The sequence below is a fragment of the Rhopalosiphum maidis genome, chromosome 1 (assembly GCF_003676215.2).
Source record: "Rhopalosiphum maidis isolate BTI-1 chromosome 1, ASM367621v3, whole genome shotgun sequence".
NCBI classification, from domain to species: domain Eukaryota; kingdom Metazoa; phylum Arthropoda; class Insecta; order Hemiptera; family Aphididae; genus Rhopalosiphum; species Rhopalosiphum maidis.
Genome location: NC_040877.1, coordinates 1,727,991 through 1,755,420, shown reverse-complemented (window position 1 = coordinate 1,755,420; position 27,430 = coordinate 1,727,991). Strand labels below are relative to the sequence as shown.

Below are 27,430 nucleotides of genomic sequence, written 5' to 3'. Positions count from 1 at the left end.
CAACAAATCACAAAACTCTCAAAAACGCACGTGTAAACCATGTTAACAATTGGAGTCTCCTACGGATAACGTCACGGTCCGATTTCTTCCACTCCCATTTTTTCAGATTTTCGATATGAGGCAACCTCTACAAGATTAATGAGATTACGCATTACCTCAATATTTTTTGTTGATATTAAATTTGGCAATGGTTTTTACCATAAGGATCGCGTCGGTTTCAACACATTTCACATACTATAGAATTATAGATCATGAACATAGAATAAAGATTAGATCATGAATTCATGACTAAACGTATAGAGCCATTAAATTCAGTGGGTTCAAGCCCATAATTAAAATGTTTAACTGAGGAAAGGTGTTCTGGGACTACACCCTCACCCTAAGTAAACAAGAAAATATATAAAAAACCAAAATTTTCAAAAAAAAATTTTAAATTTCAATAACTTGCTTGTTTTCAATTTATATTTCATTTTAGGTGCGCTAAGCCCACCTAAGCCCCCCCCCACCACGTTATTGGCTAACACCCAAAAATGCTGAACCTTTAATGGCTTTAATTATATATTTATATATTATAATAAATATAAATTTGTATCAGAATTCATTCTAAAGTCTTAAAGTTGATTATAAAATCATCTTTTTTACTCAAAAATATTATGATTGATGACAAAAAACATTTTATTGTAAGACCAATACACTCATAGAATAAAAATGTCAGTTGTAAAAAATATTTGTTCAGTATCTTTATGCAACAATAAACCCTGCATTTAGATTTTGTTTTTTCTTGCACAATGATCCCTAAAGTAAATCTAATATAATTAGAAAAATAATATACAATAGTGGTAAAATATTCTTAAATTAAGGATTAATTTTTAGTCTTTACCTAGTATGAACCTAAATAACAAATTGCCATAATACATATTTAGTATTTACAATATTAAATGTGAATGGATAATTTAAAAATACTTACAGTGAAAGAGTAGAAATTATATTTTTAACTTTTTGAAGATAAAATAAGCACTATTAAATTATAAATCATATAATTTACATTTTAGTAAAAATTATATTATGCTAAATTTTTTAATATAATGTAATGTCAAAACACTTATTTAATGATTTTACTTAATAAATGCAAATATTAAAATAGTTTTATGAAAAAATAAACTAACATATATTTATTATTTTACATATATAATTAATTTAAAAAATATAAGCATTATAATAAGTTATGTCGAGAATCTTAATTTTTTACTTAGAAATTATAATACAAATTTGTTATTTATTGCTGATTATTCTTTGGTGTACAGCTATTAAACAGAGCTTCTTTAATTGTTTGAGACATTAATCCACATAATATTTCGATTGTTGCTTTATTACTATCCTTAGTAGCTTTTACTAACTTATTTTCTGTTTTAGTACGGTCAACAGGCTCGAAAAATGTACGACTCAGAGAAGTGTCAGCTTGTTCTAGTTTATCGGAAAGATCATTTATTTGACCAGTTAAGTAATCAGCATTGGTTATTAAACTGGAAGAACTTAAAGTGTTCACCCAATATTTATTCCATAATGAATCTAATAAACGCCGATCAAGGGAAGATTTGAAATAATTTACTTCTAATGAATAGTATTGTTTACAGTGTACTCCAAAGTCTTCAATTTTATTTAATGGAATAGTTTGATACTCAGATGGTTCTTCATTTGCTGGCTTATAACCCTACAAATTTTAATTATGTTTTGAATAGCATATAATAATAATTGATTTAAAAAGATCAAATATTAAAAAAAAATTGAATAAACTTGCCTTAGGATAGGTACGGAATGCTCCCAAACAAACTTTACCAGCAGAAATTGTTCTAACTGGATCAATTACAATTGCTACAAAAGGTTCTTGGAAATTTTGATTTAACATTTGAGTAGAAACATCAATACCAGATAACCAGCAACCATAACCAGGGTGGCTATGATACCATCCAATTGCATTTTCTTGACGTCCAACCTAAAATTAACAATATATAATTATAATATAAAATAAGTTCTATTAGTTATTTATTAGGTGTATAATTAAAAAATACATCAAAAAATAATTATTTAGAATTATATGACCAAAAATAATTGTACTTTAAAATGTCATATATATGCCATGAACAAAACCTTAATATTACATAGGGAAATAATCAAAAATTAAATTCAAATAACTTATTGTTATTCGATGTACAAAATACATAATTTTATGAATAAACAAATAAATTAAATACAACACCAAGTAGTTTTATAGACATCTTTAACTGATAATATAAACATTATTTACTAAAATATTATACTCAAAGTAAACTTACTACTTTAGCAGATTCAATATATGCTGTCATGTATTCATAGGCTTGAGCTTGAGCATTGACTCTGGTTTCTGTTCCTTCAACAGGTAAAGCAAAAGAATCCATGACGATCATTGTATTACCTTCTACTTTGCCAAGTAATAGACCCATTATTTCCAAAATACCGCCAGATCGAGCATGCATGACCATTTTTAATAGTGCTAATGCAGATATTTTAATATCTTTAAAATAATGTGGACTGAAAAATTTAATAGTACATGTATTAATACAACGTATTATATTAATAATATTGAATACATTTGGTAAAAAGGGTGGCTTATGAGAACTGACCCTTTCGACTTGTATGAAAACTACAGAAACTTGGGCAGATGAGAAGTTGCTAATGATAAATAGGCAAATTTCAAATCTAATTTTAACCAAGTTGAGCCCATTAACTCATAATTGTTTTAATATATAAATAACATTATACACATACGTGTCAAAAATATCTTTGATTCAAAATGAAATTAATTCGATTAATATGATGAAAAGCATTTTAAAATCAATAATTATAGTTTATCAAAAATATAATACAAACATACTCTTTCTCCCAAGGCTTGGCAGTCAAAATATCTTGTTGTTGTTGTTTGTCATATTTGAATATGTCATCGACTGTATTAACAGTTTGTACATTGTTTTCCAATTCCCATGTCTTTTTAGCAATGGTTTCTTGAGAATCTCTCGATGTAGACGCCATACTAAAGAATCACCTAAACATAAGCATTAATTTAATCAAAAATGCTGTCTATATTGGAAGTTAAGATCATAACAAACGTTTTTAATTTCTTTTAGGATATCTGAATAGATAGAATAGATAATTAATAAAACAGTTAATAAATTAACTACTTAACTAGTAGTAAATTAATTCTATTAGTATACTGTTTTATAAATTATCAACCGAAAAATAAGTTTTAAGTTTTAACCAGAAAATTTAACATTGGTTACAACACTCTGAACACTCACACAACTCGCAGAACAAGAGAAATGAATAGTGATAAGGAAATCACTACCGACATGACAAGACTTTTTATACCTTTTATTTCAATTATTTTTTTTGAAAATAAGGTTTTGGTACCACTGTATTACTTATATTATTGTACGTCACGATGTACGTAACAAAACAATAAAATAGGTTTCACCTACATCGTGTTGTAGGTATTAAATCGCGGACTAAGATATATCTATCAATAGATTTCAATGATTTCATCTATTCTACTTAGGTATCTAATTATCTATTACCACAGAACGATAGAATAAATGTAAAGTGCTATAACGCCTATAATCTTAGATAATTTTTAATGATCATGAAAAATTTGAAATAATTTAAATTTGACAATAATTACTAGTGTCATGTAGTATGTTATGATTTATGAATATTAAAATGTTATTGTAATTGTTTCTTTAACCACGTGGAAAGCACCCTTTATAATAACCATACCAAAACCTGGTATTCCCGAGTCCTACAGACCAATATTAGTATTCTTTCCCACGATTGGTAGAATTTTGTTATAATGTTATGAGTTCTTAGATTATTATTATTATTGATATTTAATTCAATCTTATGTTCCTATAATTTATTTTTAAATCCCCAGCGCTCCAACTTTTTTATGTCTCAGCTCGCGGTTAGTGACCTACCACATAGCAGACTACCATATAGAGCTCATAACTATCGGTTCTCGAACTGCTCTTATGGTGAATAATCAAACAGTTATAAAGGTTATAATAAAGGCAACTAATCGTACGAATTGACTTATAAAATTGTCAAAATTTTAATTTTAGATGATATTTTTAATTAATATCACTTAAAATATAAATTTTACTTTCCTTTTTTAACAGATAAATTGATGTTAGATTTTTAAATTTTTAATATAGTTAAGTTTACTTAGAGCAAAATTAATTTTTGTTAAGTTTTATTTATTTATTTTTTTTTTTTTTGTTAGATTGTAATATATTTTTCACATTTAATTATTCAAAAACGTTTTTAAAATTATTCATATAGTTCATTAATATCGCAACAATAACTACCTAATTTTGTATGAAGTTTATTTTCATTTTTTATTTATGTATTAAGTATTTATGTCCACCCAAAATATTAGATTTAAATCAATAAATTGTCTAAATAATAAAAATATACATTTTTATTAACTTAACTAGGTGTCTAAACATTAATTATACATATTTTTTATGTGAATAATAAATATATTTTTTAGTATAATAATTCAATGTATTGAATATAAAACGAATATTGAGTTGTTTATTAATACATACCTATTGAATACTGGTTAAATAAGTTTAATTGTGCAGCACAATTTTATAATTTTATATTTCTTAATTCTAGGTTTATACATTTATTTAAAATTGTCGTCATTCACAATTTTTAAAAAAGAAAATGGGCTTTGGTGGTCAGCAGTCCCACATTTGAGTTAGGAGTTTAGAACTAAGATTGTTCACAAATGACCCAATAATTAGTATTAGTGAAAAATATGAAATGAGACAGGTAATGTTTTTATTATTATTCAAAAGAATTTTTGACTTATTCATTTAATTAACTAACATAAAATTAAATTAAAAATTTTTTTCTAACTACTAATTTAACAATTTAACATTGTGTAAAACAAAAGATAACAATTATTTTTTTATTTTTTTTTTCATTTTTTTAGATACCTTCCAAACAAAAAAATAACTGTTTAAGAGGTAATCTAAATATTATAACTAGAATAGTTCAATAGTTGTATTTAAAAATAATTTCATTTGGATTTGGACTAGGTACTATCACCTTTTGTTCTGTGGTACTATAGAAGTATAGAATATGGCTAAATTTATATTTATGTTATTGAGTAGGTAATGAAGACGTTAATATTTTATTTTATTATTAGCGTCTCGTGACCATCTGTTATCTTAAAAATAAATCTGATAATTAGATTTAATATATCATAATATATATTATATTGTAGGTATTGATTTACATTAATTTATTATAAATCATTAGGTACAATACTTAATATTATTATTTAATAAGTCAATTCGGGATCTGTTTTCTCTGTACTTCTATAACATAGTGTTACTATAAATAGTAATATAGTATTTGATTTAATGTTACTTTATATCTTAGTCCGTGCTTTTAGCCTGTAACGATTGGCGGGAAATTAGATCTTTTATAAGTCTTTTAAATCATCACTATCACTACAGATTAAATTGTGTTCCATGCTATCTACCCATGCGGCATGCAACTGAATCGAATCATGGGAAATATATTTTAATTATCATATTAAACCAATCCTCGACCCGATGTTCAACTGTTATATTTGATAATGAAATATGGCGGTTTTTTAGTGTAAACAATTATTAACATCACAAATTTGACCAATAGATCTTTTTTTGAAACAATAATAATTGTGTTTTTATTAAGTTTATTAAAAACTCATGTTCAATGGCTAATAAAGATTTTTTTATTTATACCGATCGAAATAAATTGCGAACACCCTCTAACGTTGAATATAGGGTTGACAAGCTACTAAAACCCAAAGAATTGAAATCATCAATAAAAGGTGAGGTATTTTACAGAAATGGTTGGAATGTTAATGTATTTGTTTATTTAACTTATTTAACTTTTTAGCATGCTACGAAGAATTGAATTCAGAAGGGGCACAATCTATATTTAAGAATTTTGACAAACTTTTTTCAGTGATTGAGTTTATTGATCAGATTGATTACCAAGACTTACATTATGTATATGAAAAAATTCTTGTTAAGAGTAAGTTATATTATACTTATTTGTTTAAATGTTAATTTGATATTAGTTTTTTATTGAGTAACAATATTTTCAAGGTACCTATTACTTAATTAATACAATTTTGTACATTTATTTATTTATCAAATTCAGCTTAGAGATTTTAGATTTACTATTTAAAATATACTTTTGATATCATATAAATTATTACTTTTTTCAGTATAATAATATGTTTTATAAATACTTATCATAATTTTTTAATTCAATTATATCAGTTTTTCTCAACTTACTGGCTTTGGTGACTTACAAATTTACTCTTTATTGGATGAGCGACCCTCTACAAAATAAAAACCCAAGTTACTGTGCTATAATATAATATTATTAATAACAAATTTTACTATAAAAAAAATGTATAATTAATTTTAATATAACGTTTTACAGAATCGTGAATATTTAATTTTGATTTGTAATCTATAGGTCGGGAAACATTGATTAATATTATCTGACAAAAAAAGTAAAAACATAGCTTTTAAAGCTATACTGTGAAAACAGCAAATGCTATATATTATAGCAAGGATGTTTCTGAGGAAACAATAAAGCACATTTGTTTCTAGTTTTGAATTTTTTTTTGTCATTTGACTTCTAAATTTTTTTTTTTTTTTTTGATACAATTATGAGTATTTAGTTTTTATTTGTGAAGTAGTAGGCTAACATTCCGTGTGTCTTCTCGTACCACCGTTCCTTAAAATACTTATTAGTTATTACTGATAAACTACTGTTTTAAATTTCAATTTTTATGTATTGAAATATTTAAAAAAAATATTTTGCTTCAAAATATGAAGTTAAAAATGTATGTTGTTATTCAAAAAGTAAAAAAACTTAAAAAATGTTGTTTTATTTTGATTGTAAATTATATAAAAGAAACATTTTCAAAAATATTATAGTTATTGAAGTAATGATTCATGATAAAAAAAAAACCCCTATATTAGTGTTTCCAAGGGAAATCACAATTTTTTTAGTGGTATTTTAATTTTTATCCAAATCTAACTTTTGTAGGTCTTACACATTCTGCATTGGTCATCAATTTTCATATTAACAATATCAAATAAGAAAAAAAATAATAAAAGTATTAAATAGGACTTATAGAACTATGTAGAAATCTGAAGTACATAGTAAAGATATTTTTTGCATAAATATGGCAAAAATGAGTATTTCAATACCTAAAATAGCTCCTGGCTACGTTACTGAATGTTCCTTGTTTTATCATTAAGTTGATTGCAAATTTCTGAGGGCATCTACTGATTGGATGTATGTATTATTAAATTGTTTGATTATACTATTACCATTATAGTATTTTTCACAAATAATTCATTATACAAAAAATAGTAACTCTTAGTTGTCTAAAGTTTATAGCTTATAAAATTCATTGTCAAAATTCTTACCAATTTAGAAATAAACGAGAAAATAAATCTTAGTAATTTATAAGATGCCTAAATAAATTTGTTAAAACTTTTACTAGATTTAGAAGATATTCAAATAATTGTATTGTTATTTGAAATATTTACAAAGTTATCTTCAATCATTAAATTAAAAATATTAAAAAAATGCAATACTTAATAATAGTTGAAATAAGAAAAAAAAGTTCTTATTAATTTATATTGAAAATTAAGTTATTTGTAAGTTCATGATAATAATTTATAGTTTTATTTTTGTATATACAGTAAATAATCTTTTTTAAGCCTTTCTAAAATGTCTTTAAATAAATCAACTTAAAATTTGATTTATTAGATCTAAATACTATCAAATTAATTTTTTAATATTTAAATATTGATCACTAAAAACAGGTTCAAGTAAAATAAATCTAATATATGATTGTATCAAAAAATGTACAGAGTTTTTTGAAGACAAATTATTATAGTTTTATTTTTTTTTTGTTTTATTTAATTAAACTAATAAATTACATAGTATCAGAATATATAATTAACAATAAATAACTCATAGTTGACAAATTCATAATAATAATTAATAAATAAAAAAATTACAGTAAAACCATATATTATAATCGACACGGCTTACAAACCACAATATATCCAATATCGTACATTAGGGGGGTCCAAGGGGTCCGGACCTCCTCCCCCCCCCGAAATTTGAATATATCCAAGTATATTATACTATAAGATATATGGTAGATATCATATTAAATTATCATAAGATTACGGTAGATAGCATATTGGACGAGTACCATAAATTACAATAGTATAAGTTATCAAATTAAATTAATTTTAACATTATTATGTAATAAGAGTATTAACAGGTATGTATTATCTGTGAGGAATCATGACAAACATTGAAGTTTTGAACTTTTTTGCAACCTACAATACTTCAATATTCAACTTCAAATAAAATAACAGATTAAATAAACAATACTATGTTTATTTGGTATTTATTTTAGCCATATAAAATATAAATCTTCCTGTTTGAAGTTTTTTGTTTTTTTGTTTGGTTTGGAAGTAATATATTTAAGATATAGAGTATTTAAGTCATACTTATTATTTAATTTTCTAATGTATATGATTAATTAAGATTTTTATTTATTCAAGTTATAACTAATTACTTAAAATTCCATTTTATATTTTTTAGGTTTAAATATTATTGCATCATTTTTCTCAAGTTATGGAGAAATTGAAGACATGTCGCTAGATTTAAAACATCAGTTTACAAATATCATAAAAATGAATGTCTATCTCTTTGTTGAGTTTGTTCATAGCTTTAACACAAAATTTGAAACTGATTATAAACTTTTACTTCTTGAAACAAAAGTATTATATTTTTATCAAATAACCTATATTTTATAAACTAATACTTTTATTCAATGTATTATGAAATTGAATTTTTTTAGGGTAGAAATAAAAAACAGGACATGGTTCAAAAACATACTTCTGATTATGATTGGAATTGGGAAGATAAATTGAGTATTGGGTTGAAAGCAATTAACAATATTATATCAAATAACATTACTCAATTGTATGATCCTCCTTATATTGATCATACTTTTGTATCGTAAGTGATGAATTATTATAATTTTTCTCAGGCAATCATTATTGTTTTGTATTTTTAGGTATATTGCTACTTGTTGTTACATTCAGTTGGAAAATCCTAGCATTGCTTTTGTTCGAACTAAATCACTTCGTGACAGTATCATGCAAATTTTAGAAATACTTATTATTGACTATGACCATGCACAACAATTTAAAATCAAAGTAGTTCAAGTAAGTTTATTTATGTTTATAATTTTGTGTAAGTTTTTATTTAATTTTTTATTAAATCATCTATATTAATGTATGCATAAGATTACAAATTGAGTATCCACATAATTTAAAATTTTAACTTATTTACCTTATCTAACCAAAATTCAATAAAACTCAATTCATAAATTAATTTGGTTAACTCAACCAAGATAACACAATCTGACTAAATACTCATTCAATTAACTGACATGCTCTTATAAATTCTGACTAAACAATAGATTTCTTGATTTTTAAAAATAGAACTGATATTTATATTTATTATAAATTGTCAATAAGTAGTGTATTAATACCAATAATTATATTTACCTGTTTTTTAATCATTTGTTGATATGTACAATTTATGTTTATTTAGCTGTTGAAATCATATGAACATTTATCATTGCCTCTGGCTAAAATTGTTCTACAAGTAATTGAGTCTGGAAATAACCGATCTTCAATAATTGAACTAATTGTTAAAGAAATTGCAGAAACAGGAGAAGCAGAAGGTATAAAAGAAACCAATAATCAGGAAATAACTGGTGGTAAATCTTGTTGTGCTTTTCTTGTGGAAATTGCTAGACATTGCCCTCAATTGTTATTGCCAAATATTGACCATTTATTGCCTTGCTTAGAATCTGATGTAAGTAGTATATGTTATTTATGGTTTAGTGAGTATTTATTAATTACTAGCCATTTTTAGATTCTGAGTTGAGTATTGAATGTATTAATTATATAATGATTTTTGTTGTACCCATTTGCTTCCCTATTTTAAATATATATTATTTAAATTTTTATTTTAGCCGTATACTATGAGAATTTGTGTTTTAAGTGTACTGAAAGAATTAATTATTCATGTTTTAAATAATGATGAATTGAATGAGCTTGAAAGAAAAACAAGAGACGATTATATAATAATTATGCAAGATCACTTATTAGATGTAAATGCATTTGTCAGATCTAAAGTAAGTACTTAAAATATAAGTTAATTTTAATCTATTAATTTTTTAATCTAAAAATGTTTAGGTATTACAGTTGTTTATGGCCATAATAAATGAAGACTGTTTACCAAAACAGATGTATGGGATAATATTAAATTGTGCTGAGGAAAAATTGCATGACAAAAGTTCATATGTTACAAAAAGTGCTATTCAACTAATCAAAACATTAATCAAATTAAACCCATATAGTTGTGATGTAAGACATTTAAAACAAATATTTAAGTAAATTAATACACTAATAATTAATAATAGTTTACAGAAAACAAACTACATGATAAATTAAAAGAAGAAAACTCTGCTTTAAAATGTATGAAAAGAATGCATAAAGTTAAAATAGATAGTGAAATTAATAAAGAAGATGTGTGGCCATCAATTGAGACACCTTTAAAATTATTTTTAGAGGAAACTTTTGAAGGTAAGTTAAGTTACCTCTATTATAAAAGGTAAATTTTAGGAAAGTGTTGTCATTAACCTTTGGTGACTTGTGTGGGATTATTATTTACCACATATTAACACTTGGTAATTAAAATGTTTTAAAAAATATTATAATTTGAACAGAAAATTATTACCCTAAGTGCACATTGCACAAATATATAGTTGATGCTACGCGCATCACTAAAGGTTAGTATAGCCTTCAGTTTCAACATAGTTAATCATTTTTCAAATAATTTGGCACTTAATAATATCTATAAAATTTAATACTTTGTTTATATTGTATGTATTAATATAAACCTGGTTTTAAGTGTTTTTATATTAAATTTTAATTATTTATAAAATTAAGCTAATGCTAATGAACTTTAATCTACGTATTCATTATTTGTTGATGATTCTTAATTAAATTAAACATTTTTTTGGTAAATGAGTATCATTATTTATTATGTTAAATTGTTATGTTTTTCTGATTTTTATTTCAATAATTACGATTTTTTAGATACAAATTTTGACATTTTTGGTGTAGTTGAAATATTAAAGGATATGGAGGTATCTGAAGTTTTAATGAAAATAAAAAGTTGTATTACTTCCCACAAATTTAAATCAGCTTTAAAATATGTAGTACGTGGAGGAGAAACATTCAAGGATGAACCACTGTTTAAGTATGTAGTATTAATTAACTATATATATTTAAAACTAAGGATTGATTTATATCAGAGCAATTTTACTCTATAATTTATATTTTGGAAATTAGTAAGCATAATATAATTATTATTTTAAAAGAAAACTTTAAAATATATACATTAACATTGATATGTTTTAAATGTATTGCTATATGAATAATGTACAGGCGTGGAATTGTTATTTTTTAAACCTGGTAAATATGAGTCATACTGAAAATGTAAATTTTCATTACCTCCTCGAAAATACGTCAAATAAAACCGATAATTTAGTCAAAACAATATCACAAACAATATATGTTCCTATGCATGTAATGTATTTCTAATAATGTAATGTATGCAATTCTAATAAAATAATAATAATAATAATAAATGTGTATGTACTTAATATAAATTATTTAACTGTTTTAAAATATTTTTTTTTCTTAATTTCCAATATCCAAACTTTTGCATATCCAAACTAGGTGCAGTCCCAATTAGTTTGGATAATCGAGGTTCTACTGTATGTCAAAACACAAATCATAAGATATACTTAGTGATAAAGGCTAACAGACTGTTTCTGTCTAGAATTATTTTTCGTGTACATTATTACATCATTCGTATATCATTGAATTGAAATTTAACACACTCATTAAAGTGATCTTCTCAACACCTAATGTACATAAAGCAATATCCACTTGTCTAATTTTTTAATGTTGTTAAATTAAATATTCTAAAAATATTCAATTTCAGAATGGAAGATGAAAGTAATTTGTCAAAAAAATATTTTTTGGTGTTAAAAAATATTTGGTATTGCGAAAATACAATAATAGCAATGGAATCAAACAATATAGAAAATTTACAACAAATGAGTGCAGAAGAATTACATTTTCTTATTTTCTCAACAGAATCCAAAATTACATACCTTCAGGTATCTATCTAATATATTTATTTTTGATTAATCGATTAATTAATACAGCTTTTCTTTAGTGTGTTAAAACCATATCTGGCATATACATATACATTTTGTGTGCATTCGATAAATGATATATTTTAATTTCTTAAAAATATAATTTTATACCTATACAAGATGTTCTTTTAAGAGAATGCTATACCCGTATGTGTTGTCTTTGTCTTACTAATGTATATCATATTAAATTTGCGTTCAGTAGAACACATTTTATATTGTTAGATTTAATATTGGAGTCAATTTACTTATTATCAAACTTAAAGGTAAGAATATTATCCAGGAGATGTCATGCATTTATTGATATCATTTTAAATATTAGAACTTTAAAATGTTCATAAATCACTTGTATTGTCATACAATGAACAAATATACAATCAAAAATTATAGCATGTAGGGAAAGAGTGTGCTAAACTTTATTACCTTTGTCACATTAATAAAGATAATGATATAAATTATGTAATACAATGCATACGACAAGATAGCTCAATTTTATGGCCCAGATATGTTGTGAACATTAATTATACTATAACCGTTAGTTTATTTTGATAATAAAGTATTATTCCAACTCCCAATTAAGAGATTGTTTTAACTAAATAATGTTCCTATAAAGTGGAACCTATACTCTATTCAAAATAAGATTGTGACTCGGCGGCGACCAGTTTTTGTCGAGTGGTGGTCAGACAATACCTGTTTGTCAACCCCACTGAGTCAACTATCTGTACGCCTGTTGTGTAGTAAAGTCCATGCACTAATGCCCATGCGCACAAGTTGGCCGCCGAGTCACAATCTCATTTTGAATAGAGTATACTCTTTTGGATAATTGTCAAGTTTAGAGTTCTATTTTTAATTGAGAGAAATTTTATTTCTATAATCAGTGCCATTGTTTCAGCCGCATGTATCATATGTACATGTTGTAGTTTACATATATGCTTATATGTGCTACTCTGATGTTAACATTTTATGTGTCTCATTAAAACTCAAATAATGTTAACTGTAACGTGCATGTATGAAGGGAAACATTAGGAATAATTTAAATAATTATTTCTAAATGTTAAATACATTATATTACTTAAATTATAAAAATTGTATTCTAAGTTGATAATTTAATTTTAGGATTGTGCTGAGTATTTACACACTATTAAAAAAGCATTGAATACTATAAGTCTATTGATGTTTGGTAATACTTCATCAGAGTCATTAGAAGCTATTGACTTTTTTACAACAGCTTATAAATTTGGTGTACCTCATACTCAGGCTGGAGTTGATGCTATGCTAACATTAATATTTTCATCTGATTCTAATATTAAAGAAGCTATGATGAATTCTTATAAAACAATATATTTGAATATTGATGAAGACAAGAACTCTTCTATTACTCGACCTGAAACTGTAATAAAAAATATAGTATTGATTTTATTTTTTCAATAATGATATTCTTTAATCATTTACTTTTAGATTATGACTAGACTTATAAGTCTAATAAAAACTTTAAATGTCACAAATAGAAGAGCATTTAAAGCTTTACTAAATGAATGGATGAAAAATAAAACACTAGATGATGAATGCATTATGGTATTATGGGCATGGTTCACTAAATCTAAAGATATTTCTGATGAAGATCAAGTAGTCGCTGCTCTTATATTGTCCTTAATTGCCAGGTACTATTAATATAATTACATTTTTAAAACTAACTTTTTAGCTTAAAATTGTTTTTATTTTTGATAACTTTTTATAATTATTAATTTATGAAAGAATGTTAAAAAAATATTTTAATATACGTTAAAAGAATGTGCTATTTTGTGGGCTTAAATCTTATATTTATAAAATTAAAAGATGTTTGGTGTATTTGTACATTATAAGTTATTATTTGTATAAAATAATTCATTCAATTTCAGTAGGCTATAAATCTTGAACTACAGTTTTTGGTGAACAAACCATATTAAAGACATTTTCAAGTTTTTTTCGACTGCTTTGTATTAAGTATCAACTGAATCGAATGAGATACAAAAGAGATATTATTATAATGATTACAATATAGCCCTTAGCTATCTGCACTCTGGATCTTACAGTTTATAATTAGTGAATATAATTATTTGAAATCATTTTTAGAGATCTTGTTGTAATAGCTAAATCGGTTAACATTATATTGCATGTGAAGAATTTTCTTTTTCTCAACAACCTCTAGCTATTATAAAAACCAATAGTAGCACTAAATTAACCTAATATGTAAATGTCTTCAGTAGATTTTATGGTTTCTAAAATTACAAAGTATTAACAAAATACTCGATCAATGACTTCACCCATGAAAAAAATGAACAAATATAAAATATTTAAATATAGTAATAATGTATAGGTGTATCTTAGTTTCAGTGTAACTCATTTACCTAATAAGCAAATCAGCATCGATGTAATTTGCTTTGTGAAGTTGTCAAACATGGTTCAAACTTCCATCTACTTTCCTGATATTTCTAAGAACAATCTATGAAAGTATTGTCAAAATTAGTAGAGTAATTTTTGAGTCTATAAGTTGCAAAGAAACAGACATTGCCTGTCGATATGCATTTGAATAACAAATAATAAATTATGTATTATTTTCTTTTGTTTAAAATAAATACCATTGAAATGCATTGCGGATCAGCTAGTCTATGCTAATTTTTTTTTAAATTTTTTTCTTATCATTCCTATATTATATATATCAACAAAATTATTATTAGACTTTATTTAGTAACCTAAGTGGGTTGAAAAACAAAGTAAAAGACATTTCAAAGAATAAGTGTGCAAAATTTGGTGCTAATTGGTTTAGCAGTTTCTAAGTCTATGAACATACAAATGCACATTCATTTTTTGTACGATATAATATAGATATAGATAATATTTAGTTTAAAAATTAAGGAGTGTTAATACTTAAATATTAATATTAGAGCTGTGTCTACTTTATCAAAGTTTACTGTAGTATGTCTCATTAGGTAATTGGTAAAAAACGACAAGGTGAAAAACGTTAATTTTGATTAAAAGTTATTAATTTATTATATATCTATATTAAATAAGTATTAATATGTAACTTATATTTGTATATGCAATGATACCTGTAGGCTGCAATAAACCAAATTTTATTGTTTAAAGTGTAATCATATTTTATTTTAAGTTAATGGATATAAACTATAGATTCTACTATATTTTGTGTAAAACATTAAGCGTCAGTTATATCTTGATCTCGATTTGGACATGAAATACTTGACACATTATAGAAATTCAATTTTTTTTTTGAAAAATATAGAAATTTTTAAACCAACAAAGGTGGGTTCAAAATTTGTTGGAATGGACCATCACTTAACCATCAATAATCAAACGGAGGGGTGGAATTATTATTCTCAAATTTAGTGGGCCATTGTCATCCTTCTATATGGGTATTAATAACAAAAATCCAATTGATTGGAGGTGGCAAATGACAAATCAAAATAGCACAAAATTCACTGGGTATATTACAAAAAAATAAAAAATAAACATAGATATATACTGATTTACAAAATAAACTCAACACATTATGTGAAGAATATTCAAGTGGGGAAAGAGATGTAACAAATGTTTTAATAGCAATAATTTATTCTTATTATTTATTTATTTATTAAAAATTGACTTGTTATAGTATATTTATGCTTAACTAATATTTGGAATTTTAAAGTTAAATGCGTTTGATGTTTTTTCCTAAATTTATCTCATTACATTGATAATGAAACTTTGGAACAAAATTAACTATGTATTTTAATACTATTTCTATATTACAATTAATTCAATATCTTCTTTGATTACACCAGATTTGGTTATCCTAAAATTAAAAATGTTGTAATGCTCATCTAATATAAAAATCTGATTATTATTTATTATTATTATACTTAGTTTAAATATTAAATAAACTGATTTTTAAACTATTCAATTTTTTAATATTATTATTGTATTCTACATTTTACAAGGCTTTTTACTGTTTTGTTTTAGTTCACAGCCGTCTATTGCAATGGGGAACTTAGAAAGTCTTCTCCAGTATGGATTATGTGACAATTATCAATTATTTATTTATTCTTGTCAAATATTGGAATCAATTACTCAAGAAGATTTTAAAAGGTAATTAAAATGATAATTTTATTAAAATAAAATTATTAAATTTTGAATATATATTATATGACTAGATTTTCTGAAAATCACGAATTACTTAAAAAAGTATTTAATGTAGTACATAAATGTTTTAATCAAAGTGACGTTCAATTATTCAATGACGTTGCTTCAAATGCTGTAAACATAATTTATAAAGTAAGTTTTGTATGTTATCTATATTAAAAAAAAAGATTACTGTAATTGTGTTACCATTTTAGTTGACAATTCAACCAGATGCTACTTGTATGACATTGATTGAAAAATTGTATTCTTCTATGATAATAAACAACAAAAATGGTAATTAAATAATTTAGAATTTAGAATACAGCGTATTCTTGATTATCCGTTGTATTCCGCGGAATCATCTACATACCTATATGTATACAAATAAAAATATATATCTTTACATTATATGTCATTATTGGTTTAATTGAATGTGATAGCCAATTACTCGATAACAACATAAAATACAATACGCTTGTTTAATACATATCAATACTTTTTGGTAATTATTGATACGTTTAATTCATAATTTTAATTTTTCGGAATTTGCTTATCCGTGGATGCCCTGCCACCCTATTCTGCGGATAATTGAAAGTACGCTGTAACTTATTTTTTTTTTACCCATTCAAAAACATATTATTTATCCAGTTAAGCCCATTTATCAAAAATTCATCACTAATTTTTAAAAATATTATATAATTATGTAAATAAATTATTTTTTAGATTCTTCTCAGCAAAAAGATGACCACGTTCGATTTAATACTGTTATGTTTGCAAAATTTATTTTTATAATTGGTCACATTGCATTACAGTAAAATTATTTTTTTGTTATTATTAATAAATTATGTTTAAATCACATTTATTATTTAAATATTTATTATTATTTATTAGGCAGTATGATCACTTAGAAAATTATGTTGCAAAGGAATTAATTCGAGATGTGAGAGCTAAATACCAAGCTAAAAAATTAAAAATGGACAAAGCTAAAGAAGACGAAGTATAAAAAAAATGTTTGTACCATTACTTTTATTCTATTTATATATTTTTTGTAGAATGTACATGATTCTGAAGCAGCTGAAATAGAGGCTATAAATGATCGAATTCGACAAATATGTGATAAACAACTTTTAAAAGGAAGTGGAATTTTTTCTCACTTTTCGTAAGAATTAAATATATGTTTTTATATTTAATTTATAATTTAATGTGAATATTTTTTAATTTTTAATTCTTTTTACAGAAAACATATAATAAAAGCATGTAGTTCAAATCATTCAGATTTGAAGGCAAATGCTATTATTTCTTTGGTTAAGTTTATGTTGGTTTCTACTTCGTTTTGCCACAAACAGTTACCGGTTTGATTTTTTTTTTTTTTTAAATAAATAAATTATATACAAAATAAAAATAACATAATATAACAAAAAATATATTATTTTTTTATAGATGTTTCTAAATCTAATTGAAAACTCAGACAACTTGGAAACAGTTATTGATCTCGTATCTGGGTTTGGTTGGTTGGTTTTCAGGCACCCAAATTTGTTGGAACCTTGTACTGATAAACTTTATGCAAGGTAAAGTCTATAATAAAATCTATCAAAATAAAAAAATTTAATTTTAAAAGTATTTAAAAATATTTTATGTTGAACACATTTAAGGTTACACGATAAATGTAATCAAGTTCGCTATAGTACTTTAATGACTATTATAGACCTTATACGTCAAGAAATGATTAAAGTTAGAGGACAAATTGCTGGTATTGCCAAATTGATTGTTGATGAAGATGAAAATATTAATTGTATGTTTGTAACACTTTTAGATCTTGATTATTATTTAAATGAATTAATACTGGTTGTCTTACAGATACTGCAAGACAATTTTTTGGAACTATTGCAGAAAAAGGAAATACTCTTTACAATGTTTTATCCGATATTATTTCGACCTTATCCAATCCTGAGAATTTGGTACCAGAATGTGATTTTCAGTCAATAATGAAGTATTATATTAATATATATATACTTATTACCTGTATTAAACACATTTGTGTTTGATTGTATAGATACACAAATATACTAATATTATGCTTTTACTTTTTAGATTTTTACTTCCACTTATTAACAAAGAACGCCAAATTGAATCTTTAGTTGACAAATTATGTATAAGACTAAAAGAATCAATTGATAAAACTCAAGAATATTATATATCTTATTGCTTGATGCTCATTAAGTATACAGACAAAAGCCTAACTAAGCTGTCAGATAATATATCTTATTATACTGACAAACTTAAAAACCCTAAAGTTTACAATAACTTTAATATACTTATAAGCACAAATTCTAAAATGGCAAAACCAGCCACTAAAGAAATATTAAGTGAATTAACTAATAAGATTGAAAAAATTGTAAAAGATGAAGACTTTGCTGTTCCACTTTCTCAAAAAACCCCTGGAAAACGTAAATATTATTTATATATAAAATGTTTAGCTTTGATTAGTTTTTTATTTATATTATTTGTGTTTAGGTTTAAATACAGTAAAAAAGAAAATACCCATTAATATTGCCAATGAATCTTCAGAAGATGAAATTGAACCATTACAGTTGGTAACAAAACGAAGTGCTAGATGTCGTAGCAAGGTTAAAAGGAGACTTATGGAAAATGATAGCGAAGAAGAAGAAAATGATGAGGAAATTGCTCGAACAAGTGGTGTAAGTAATGTTCAAAAGATTGTCAATATTAAAACCAATGAACATAGTGAAACTGATGATGATAAAATTAATATAAATAAACGAGCTACAAGACAGAATAAATATGAAAGTTTGTGTAAAAAAACTCCACGCCATAAATCCTAAATAATTCCATAACTTCATTAAAAATATCTTTCTTTATTTTATTTCATTTCATTTATAAGATATTTTAGTGTTTAAATATATTTTTAATAAAATATTATTTATAAATAATATGTTAATATATATCTGTATGTCCTTGTTATATGTCTCAATAGGTTAATAATTATATTAATAACAAAATTTGTTGATTTTTTTTTATACATATAAATATATTTTTTTAAAGATAATTTTTATAATCAAATAGTGTAGTCATCTTGTGTATACATACTGTACATATATGGAGTTTGAATAAACTTTTTAAAAATATTTTAAATGTGACTTATTAGATATACCTGTATTAGTATATTATTATTTATTAATAGTGTACAGCATAGTGACACCAGAAGTTACAACTTATGTATGGTTTTTTGTATTATATATGAGTATGACTCCTAAAAATATGGACTTTCAAATGTACCTATTTTCATGTGACCCTACAATGTATAATATATCAATATAACATTTTAATGTATAAATATACACAAATATATTGTAGATAAAGATTATATTTTTATGACAATTACCTAGTAACCTACCTAATAAATATCATTTTTTATAAGTAAATAAATAATAAGCACTTATAGGTTTTGTATATACCGTTAATTTGTGTAACGCTTTAAATAATTAAATATTTAAATGTCACTGGTGACTACAATGTTTCATGGCAAATTAAGCTATTATTGATAACTTATTTATTTAAATGAGAAAATAAAAATAGATAACATTGTCTGTCATGGTGGTATTTCTTAGTTTTAAAATCCGAAGAATAGTTACACTTTTTTAATGGTCAAAACCAATAGGTAGCTGTTTACTTATTTAGTAAGACACCTATCTGATAATATCACGTATTGGTAAAATGAGACAATGACGACGGTGACCGTTGCACTTAGTGAATTGTACATAGTACGCTATTCTGTCAATCATTCCAATCTAAAAGAGAAAGTTTCAACTCCAATAATAACACGGCCTGTTGGTCTAGGGGTATGATTTTCGCTTCGGGTGCGAGAGGTCCCGGGTTCAAATCCCGGACAGGCCCGTATAACTTTTTGCAAATTTTTTTTCTATCATCCCCTCCTACAATTTTTATTGTAACCCAATCGTTCCAAACTTAGTGTTAAATTAAAATGTTTGTTGTGATTTTAAGTCACGCGTCCTATAAATCCTTAGCGGCATTAACGTTGTCGATAACATTTTTTTGTTATTGTTAGAGCACATTCTTTTTTGCATTTATATTTACACAAAATAAAAATAAATGAAGAGTTATTCATGATTATAAACATTTTAAATAATATCAATAGTCCGACTGCCCGAGTCTCCGAAATCTGAATCGATATTTTTTTTTTATCAATAGCTCAATACGAATGCAGTTCGTGTAAATCGTTGTGACATATTATGTCACATATAAATGAAATGTAAATTAATAAATATGCACTAAAATTATTTTCATATTTGCAATTTTTATTTTTATGTCATAACTCATAAGACATCATTTTTTATGCTTACTTGATATATAAGTATATAATCAACCATCAGATATCAGAATAAATAATAGATAACATGCGAATATGCAATTGCATATACAAATAGACGCTCAATTTATTACTTATTAGCAGTAGATAACTAATAAGTAATAACAATAATAACATATTACTTGCTATTGAAATTATTTGTAATCGACGTTTTTTATATAAGATATAATATTACTGAAGTGACATTGTACAGTGACACTGTCACTGTACTCATACGACATACATGTACATAGTACATGTCTTGTTTTCATTACATTTGAGTACTGGACGCAACAGTCAGTTATTATTCTTATAGATTTCTTCAATAACTTATTTTTATCTTTATTTCATCATTCAAAAGATAATGTCCGTGGGTAGGGGCCCATTTAATTTAAATAAATAGTTAGAAAATAATACAATTTGGAAATACATTTGAGATTAGTTTTCACTATTTCATTGACAATAATACAAATACACGGGTAATTAATAAATTATGAAAAAAATACAAAGATTAGCATATGTTTGAATATCGTAGTCAATATTTAAAAGTTAGAATAAGTAATGTAATAATAATAATAATTATTAAAAATTACTGCCAGTTCTAAGCTTGGAAGAGTGTGAATGGAAGTTTAAATACATGCCATACTACTGTATAGTGTACAGAATCACTTAAGTATAATATATATATATATATATATATATATATACACGCCTTCAATTTGATATTTAACCACGTATACAGGGGGTTCACCCTCCCACACCGAAATAATTTCGTGTAACGAGGAAAAATTGTTTTATTATGTTGCAGCACAATTTGTACTGCTTAAATTTGTAACCTCCTTTCCCACTCCGAAAAGTTTTTTGTATACGTGCCTATATTTAGGTAAATAGAAATAAACTAATCGCAAACGACACGAAAAGAGAGCCGACCTCAAATGTTCTAACTTCTAACCGAAAATGTCCCTGAACCATATGGGTATGTAGGTCAAAGCTTTTCCGTCAATTTACTTTTTTTTAATAATATTTGTCATACGCTTCCGAGTGATTGCTTTCAGTTATTTGATACATATACCTACTGAAAATTGTATTTTATTCGAAAATCAACATTCAATATAGAAGCTAACAAAGCCAATGTTTTGAGAAAGGTTTAAAGAAATAGCGGCGGTCAAATGATTTTTCCATGGTGGTAAGGTTGATTTTTTAATATGCAATACTTAATAATTTATGCTTAAAGTGCTTAAACACTGCCTTTTATCAGTATTATCAACAATTCTTTAAATTAAAGTAGATTAGTAATTTATTTATAACAAGTGAGGGGTGTGTTGTTATTTAATAATCACGATCATTGAGCGGGTTAATTCCCGTATATTTTGTATAAGCTGCAGCTAAATATTAATAATAGTAATGACAGCCTTATTCCAAAATGAGTAATGAGTCTAGATAGAGAATCAGTAGAATCTAGATAATAATTAATAATATACACTCATAGATTCGTTTATTATAAATATTAAAGAAAAAAGTCACGGGGGATCTATCCCCCTATTCCCCTTGATCACCGGTTTGACCATTATTGTGATATACCAATACATCGTGCATATTTACATTATATTTATATTACTCAAAATATTAGCCACGAAACATTATCAAAAATTTCATTCTATTTATTTTTATTATACCAATTCGTTTCTCGGTAATCCAAGAATAGCCGTCTATAGAAAATGGTTTCGTGATTTAAATGATTGACAGCTAACAAATCATTATAATTTAATTTAATTAAAAAAAAAAAAATTAGCGTTGGATTCTATCACAGGATGGCCTCCCTCCTCATGTATTTCATGCTTAAAATTATTTATTGTATATTCAAATTTGCTTATTATGCCTTAATCAGGTCCGGATTAATACAATCGTTGGCCCTAGGCAAAGACGTAGCTGGAGGAGGGTCCAGAGGTTCGGACCCCTCAAGATTTTTCGAATAAAGTTAATTGACTATAAATTTTCAGTATTTATATTTAAAAAAAATGTTGAACCCCCCCATCCGAAATTTTTTTCAGTTACAGCCTTGGCTCTAGGCACAGTGTTTTTAATTCCTATGCGCTTATACAGCACTGCGATGTCCAGTATTTAAATGGGTCTAAAACCTTCTGTTTAGGAGAGGAAGTGTTGAATATCGATGTTAATCCTTTAAAAACAAAAAAAAAATTAAATCTAAACTTTTATATGATAATAATTTTAATAAATCTTAAAAATAATTAATTTTACTCAGTCTACAAATATATAGAAAATTAAATTGTTAAAACCATAAAAAAAAACCTTATTTTACGCCAATTTAAATATTTCTTTATCCCTCGTATTTAAGTATTAAACATGATAATTGTAACAAAAAAAATAATAACTACACATTTCATATTTGTTAGCCCCAAAAATGTTCGTAGGCCCTAGGCACATAGTGCCTATGCCCTAATACGGCCTTTGCCTTAATACTTAATAGCATAGATTGTAAGGGTACGACACGATTGTGCGGTACCTTTTTAGGCGTACGATTTACAAAAAATTGAAAATTTGAAAATTGTATACAAACATTATATAAATAATAAAACACCATACAATTTACTTTAGTAATTGGCCATAGTTGGAAATAGGTACGGGGCTTTACATTTTAATTTAAATATTATATTAAAAGTATTATGTCCACTTTTTTGAATTATTAACTTTTTTTATTTTGTATTATTTACGTAAATTCAACAATATATTTTTAACGATAATTTTTTTTGAATAATAATTTTTTCTTTTATGACGGTATAATAACTATTTTTAATGAGATCTGTAGATACTACAATCTTAAAAATGTTATCAAGGCTAAATAGTAAATATGGATTGGATGTTATACATTAATTGGTAATGAAGATGGGTTTGCACCAAATATTCTTGATAGCAAAGAATGTTTGCGTTTAATTGAAACAGCTATTAAAATCGCTAGATATATCGGAAAGATCAAAATTGGAATGGACGTTACTGCTTCTAAGTTTTACGTGTAAAGCAATTTATTTTGTTTAAATTTTTATATAATAACTTTGATTATGTATGATATGATCACACGTGTCGTTAGATGAGTTGCGGATTTATTTATTTATTTCGAGATAACGAAAAATATTGACGTTCGATATAATAAGAATCTTCATTATAGGTCGGGGCCCTGGGCCCATGTGTTTGACACACGCAACACATCCGGTTATCGCGGCACTGGTTAGTGGTTATAGGTACTTTGTTCAAAAATTTTTTTTTTTTTTTATTTAAAATGACAAAATATAGGTACCTAATACAAAAAATGTGTGTGAATTAAAAAATTAATGATATATTGTATAATAATTGTTGAGATAAATGTTTCTCTTGACAAAGATAAATTCAACTTTTGTTCATTTTATTTAATATCATTTTCACCCTCGAAGTGTTCCGCCTCCAGAAAAATACGCACAGACGTCTCTCCCCTTAAAACTGGCCTGTGTATTAGATATTATTTTGTCACTGTTTAAGGCTATATATTGCTATAACGAGTTTCTAAACTGTCGTGTGACAACTGAAAATATCATAATGACTTTATAAATTACAATAGTTTCATCTTATGGTTATCAATTTATCATACGCAGTACAAGTCAAATTTGTAGCTCGTGGCTCGTTTTTGTTTTACGGTTACATTAAAATTTTTAAAATAAAATACATCTTAAATACAAAATAAAAAAATCGTCATAAATGATAATACATGTTATGTTCTATATACGTAGATTTACTGAACCTGACCTATTTGGGTATTAATGTATTATACACCTCGAGGCAACAATTTACTGCCATCCTCTTATTTTTACTGACCTCAAACTTATGGCTTATATTTTATATTTATGTTATACTTACTTAAAACAGAAAGAATATTCTTATTATTTATGTTCCTATATCATACTTTTTAAATGTCATTTTTATTATATATATATATATATTTTAAATTATACCGCAAGTTATGTTGGACAATTTATGTTTTGAACTGTTTTTCGTTATAATATTCTTATGGTTAGTTAAGTGGTGTGTATAATAAGATTTCTAAGAATTATTTAAGATTATAAACTACAACGCAGGTCAGTCAATTAATTATACAACACAGACTACGGAACTCGCAAATAGTATTGTTGATTTAAGCAACACATCGTATGAAAAATACTTTTTTAAAGGATCATGACCTACCTGGGGTTAATGCGAGAGATTATATTAGAGTATAATCTATAAACATCACTTTGGGATTAATGGTTATTGTTTAAGTCAAGCGGGTTAAATCGATCAATGATAAAAAATTTAAAGGGCCTGTCCGGGATTTGAACCCGGGACCTCTCGCACCCGAAGCGAGAATCATACCCCTAGACCAACAGGCCGTACTACTATATTTATTAAAATCGTAGTTATTTAACGTTAACGGACATACCGTGGAAGATAAGACAATATTAGTGTTAGCATGTTATCGTCTTATCGATAGTGTAGATATTACATAGATAGTGTTTAGTGAATTGTAGTCTAGTAGAAGCTTACATTTTTAGGACGTCACACTTTGAATGTTTGATATTTTTAATTTTGCTTCTGCTAATCTATTCATTGTCATTATTGATCAACGATCATGGGACTTTGAAATGTGTACATACCTGGTCCCTTATTTGTAGTTGGAATAGTATTTATTTTACCAATTATTATTAGACAGTATTAAGTACAATAAGTATTATTCAGTATTAACTGATTAACATTATCCCATCGATTTTACTTACTGTCTATGAATACAATGTTGTACAAAATATTTCATCAAAACATTTTCGAAGTGATAGACCTAAGTTCGGCTATGTTCATGACAGCATCAGTCCTCGTCGTTGGATATGTCTGGACATGTATGCGTGCCTCTCGCAGGCAGAAGATGCTCGAGTTAGAGAATACACCACACAGGGTGTTATTGATCACCGCTCATCCTGACGATGAATGTATGTTTTTCGGTCCAGTCATACAGAAGCTGTCAAAAATGAAAGACGTAAATCTTTTCTTGCTGTGTCTGTCCGTTGGTAATAACTAATAAGGCGATGGTGACGATAATGCCTTTTATCAGTTTTCAATAGATTGTCAATAATATATTTCAGGTGACTTTGAAGGTAAGGGTTCACTGCGCAAAGCTGAACTGTATGATAGCTGCAAGATATTGGGCATTGAAAAGGGAAATATACTGTTGTGCAAGTAAATTATTGGTGTTATTGGTATTGACCATTTTCAGATATTGTTGTTATTGAAGTGATTGATTTCAGGAATACTTTGCTTCCGGACAACCCATGTGTGGACTGGGACACAATTTTACTGTCTGATAAGATTGCTGAGCACGTAGAACAACTAGAAATCGATACTGTTTTGACATTTGACAGTTACGGTGTTAGTGGCCATCGAAATCATATATCAATATACTTAGCATTATTTCATTTAGTGTACAACAAATTACTTCCAGATTGTAAGTTTAATTGAATTTAATAATTAATAGTAAACTATCAATGATTAATTGTTTACAATTTAGACTGCCATGTATATTCACTGGATTCAGTCAACACTTTACGAAAATATGTCAAATATATTGATGTGTTGTTCAATAACACCTCAGACTTTAAATGTACTATTTCAACTACAGAACAAAATTGTGTAACAGTAAGTAATTAATTATTTTTTATTTACAAGTTTACAATTGTATATTTGGTTTTTTTAAATACTTGTGTTTCAGAAAGCAATGCAAGCACATGATTCTCAGTACATTTGGTTCAGAAAACTGTATATGAAATTTTCTAGATATACTAGGGTAAACACTTTTACTACAATTTCTGCTGATTAACTTGACTTATAAGTTATAACCATAGAATAATGTTAGTTTTTATTTATTTATGCATTTAAGTAGTTCATGACTGTGATAATTTGATTACTATAACAGTTTAATTATTTCTCTTTATTGGAAATTATTATTGTTTATATTATTCCTCGTTGTACAGTTTTTATCTTCCAAACAATTATTCAATTATTGTAATTTTGTTACTAAATATTGAAATGCCAAAATGTAATACTGAAATAAATTATGATTTTGATCATAATATTTATAATTACTTAGCTTACAATATGTTATATAGACAAATCTAAAAAAATTATTTATAAATATCTAAAAACAAGGAAACTATACCTCATGGCTCACATTGATTCAATCTTATATCAATTTAGAAAAAAAATAATACTTTGAATTTTGTTTTGTTTTTAAATATTGAAAATTTAAGTTGAAATATAAAAAAATTAACAATTTATATTTAATACTTATTATATGTATTATTTATTATCATTGTTGATTTGAATTCTATGTAAATATCAAAAATTATGATATTGGTACTTATTTGTTATTTTTC

General features: G+C 25.5%; 3 protein-coding genes and 2 non-coding genes across 6 annotated transcripts; 3 read left to right on the top strand and 2 right to left on the bottom strand.

Annotated features, from left to right (window-relative positions):
• Positions 1 to 1,193: 1,193 nt before the first annotated feature.
• Positions 1,194 to 3,337, bottom strand: LOC113548302 (COP9 signalosome complex subunit 5-like). Of its 2 annotated transcripts, XM_026949105.1 has the most exons (5): positions 3,144 to 3,337; positions 2,912 to 3,079; positions 2,334 to 2,568; positions 1,799 to 1,993; positions 1,277 to 1,711 (listed from the first exon to the last, which is right to left on the bottom strand). In XM_026949105.1, the coding sequence occupies exons 2-5, from the start codon at positions 3,064 to 3,066 to the stop codon at positions 1,277 to 1,279; spliced, it is 1,020 nt and encodes a 339-aa protein (XP_026804906.1). In that variant the 5' UTR covers positions 3,067 to 3,079; positions 3,144 to 3,337. The 2 variants fall into 2 exon arrangements, with proteins under 2 accessions (XP_026804907.1, XP_026804906.1); XM_026949106.1 differs by lacking the exon at positions 3,144 to 3,337 and having other exon boundaries at positions 1,194 to 1,711; positions 2,912 to 3,066.
• Positions 3,338 to 5,799: 2,462 nt separating this feature from the next.
• LOC113559343 (condensin complex subunit 1) lies at positions 5,800 to 19,609 on the top strand. The gene is made up of 25 exons (XM_026965046.2): positions 5,800 to 5,917; positions 5,986 to 6,123; positions 8,740 to 8,918; positions 8,999 to 9,159; positions 9,218 to 9,368; positions 9,760 to 10,026; positions 10,187 to 10,348; positions 10,410 to 10,580; positions 10,637 to 10,799; positions 11,316 to 11,478; positions 12,229 to 12,406; positions 13,559 to 13,834; positions 13,901 to 14,103; positions 16,439 to 16,564; positions 16,630 to 16,750; positions 16,813 to 16,891; positions 17,321 to 17,408; positions 17,489 to 17,594; positions 17,650 to 17,756; positions 17,835 to 17,949; positions 18,038 to 18,165; positions 18,250 to 18,389; positions 18,455 to 18,587; positions 18,689 to 19,044; positions 19,112 to 19,609. The coding sequence occupies exons 1-25, from the start codon at positions 5,800 to 5,802 to the stop codon at positions 19,438 to 19,440; spliced, it is 4,158 nt and encodes a 1,385-aa protein (XP_026820847.1). The 3' UTR covers positions 19,441 to 19,609.
• An 831-nt stretch (positions 19,610 to 20,440) lies between these two features.
• Trnap-cgg lies at positions 20,441 to 20,512 on the top strand. Its single transcript has one exon. It is a non-coding gene; the product is annotated as a tRNA-Pro (tRNA).
• A 4,815-nt stretch (positions 20,513 to 25,327) lies between these two features.
• Trnap-cgg lies at positions 25,328 to 25,399 on the bottom strand. Its single transcript has one exon. It is a non-coding gene; the product is annotated as a tRNA-Pro (tRNA).
• Positions 25,400 to 25,527: 128 nt separating this feature from the next.
• LOC113559355 (N-acetylglucosaminyl-phosphatidylinositol de-N-acetylase) lies at positions 25,528 to 27,118 on the top strand. Its single transcript, XM_026965074.1, has 5 exons — positions 25,528 to 26,068; positions 26,144 to 26,237; positions 26,306 to 26,502; positions 26,566 to 26,693; positions 26,767 to 27,118. Exons 1-5 carry the CDS (start codon positions 25,789 to 25,791, stop codon positions 26,872 to 26,874), a joined length of 807 nt encoding a protein of 268 aa, XP_026820875.1. The 5' UTR covers positions 25,528 to 25,788; the 3' UTR covers positions 26,875 to 27,118.
• The last annotated feature ends 312 nt before the right edge of the window (positions 27,119 to 27,430 follow it).

What these genes read in the sequence shown, in the direction of transcription:
- LOC113548302 (XM_026949105.1), bottom strand. Translation starts at nt 3,066, where the DNA reads ATGGCGTCTACATCGAGAGATTCTCAAGAAACCATTGCTAAAAAGACA. An exon ending in ATATTGAATCTGCTAAAGTA is followed by an intron (nt 1,994 to 2,333) that starts GTAAGTTTACTT and finishes TGTTAATTTTAG; the next exon opens with GTTGGACGTCAAGAAAATGC. An exon ending in CATTCCGTACCTATCCTAAG is followed by an intron (nt 1,712 to 1,798) that starts GCAAGTTTATTC and finishes TAAAATTTGTAG; the next exon opens with GGTTATAAGCCAGCAAATGA.
- LOC113559343 (XM_026965046.2), top strand. Translation starts at nt 5,800, where the DNA reads ATGGCTAATAAAGATTTTTTTATTTATACCGATCGAAATAAATTGCGA. An exon ending in CTATTACTCGACCTGAAACT is followed by an intron (nt 13,835 to 13,900) that starts GTAATAAAAAAT and finishes ATTTACTTTTAG; the next exon opens with ATTATGACTAGACTTATAAG. An exon ending in ACAAAGCTAAAGAAGACGAA is followed by an intron (nt 17,595 to 17,649) that starts GTATAAAAAAAA and finishes TATTTTTTGTAG; the next exon opens with AATGTACATGATTCTGAAGC.
- LOC113559355 (XM_026965074.1), top strand. Translation starts at nt 25,789, where the DNA reads ATGAATACAATGTTGTACAAAATATTTCATCAAAACATTTTCGAAGTG. An exon ending in CTTGCTGTGTCTGTCCGTTG is followed by an intron (nt 26,069 to 26,143) that starts GTAATAACTAAT and finishes AATATATTTCAG; the next exon opens with GTGACTTTGAAGGTAAGGGT. An exon ending in GGAAATATACTGTTGTGCAA is followed by an intron (nt 26,238 to 26,305) that starts GTAAATTATTGG and finishes GATTGATTTCAG; the next exon opens with GAATACTTTGCTTCCGGACA.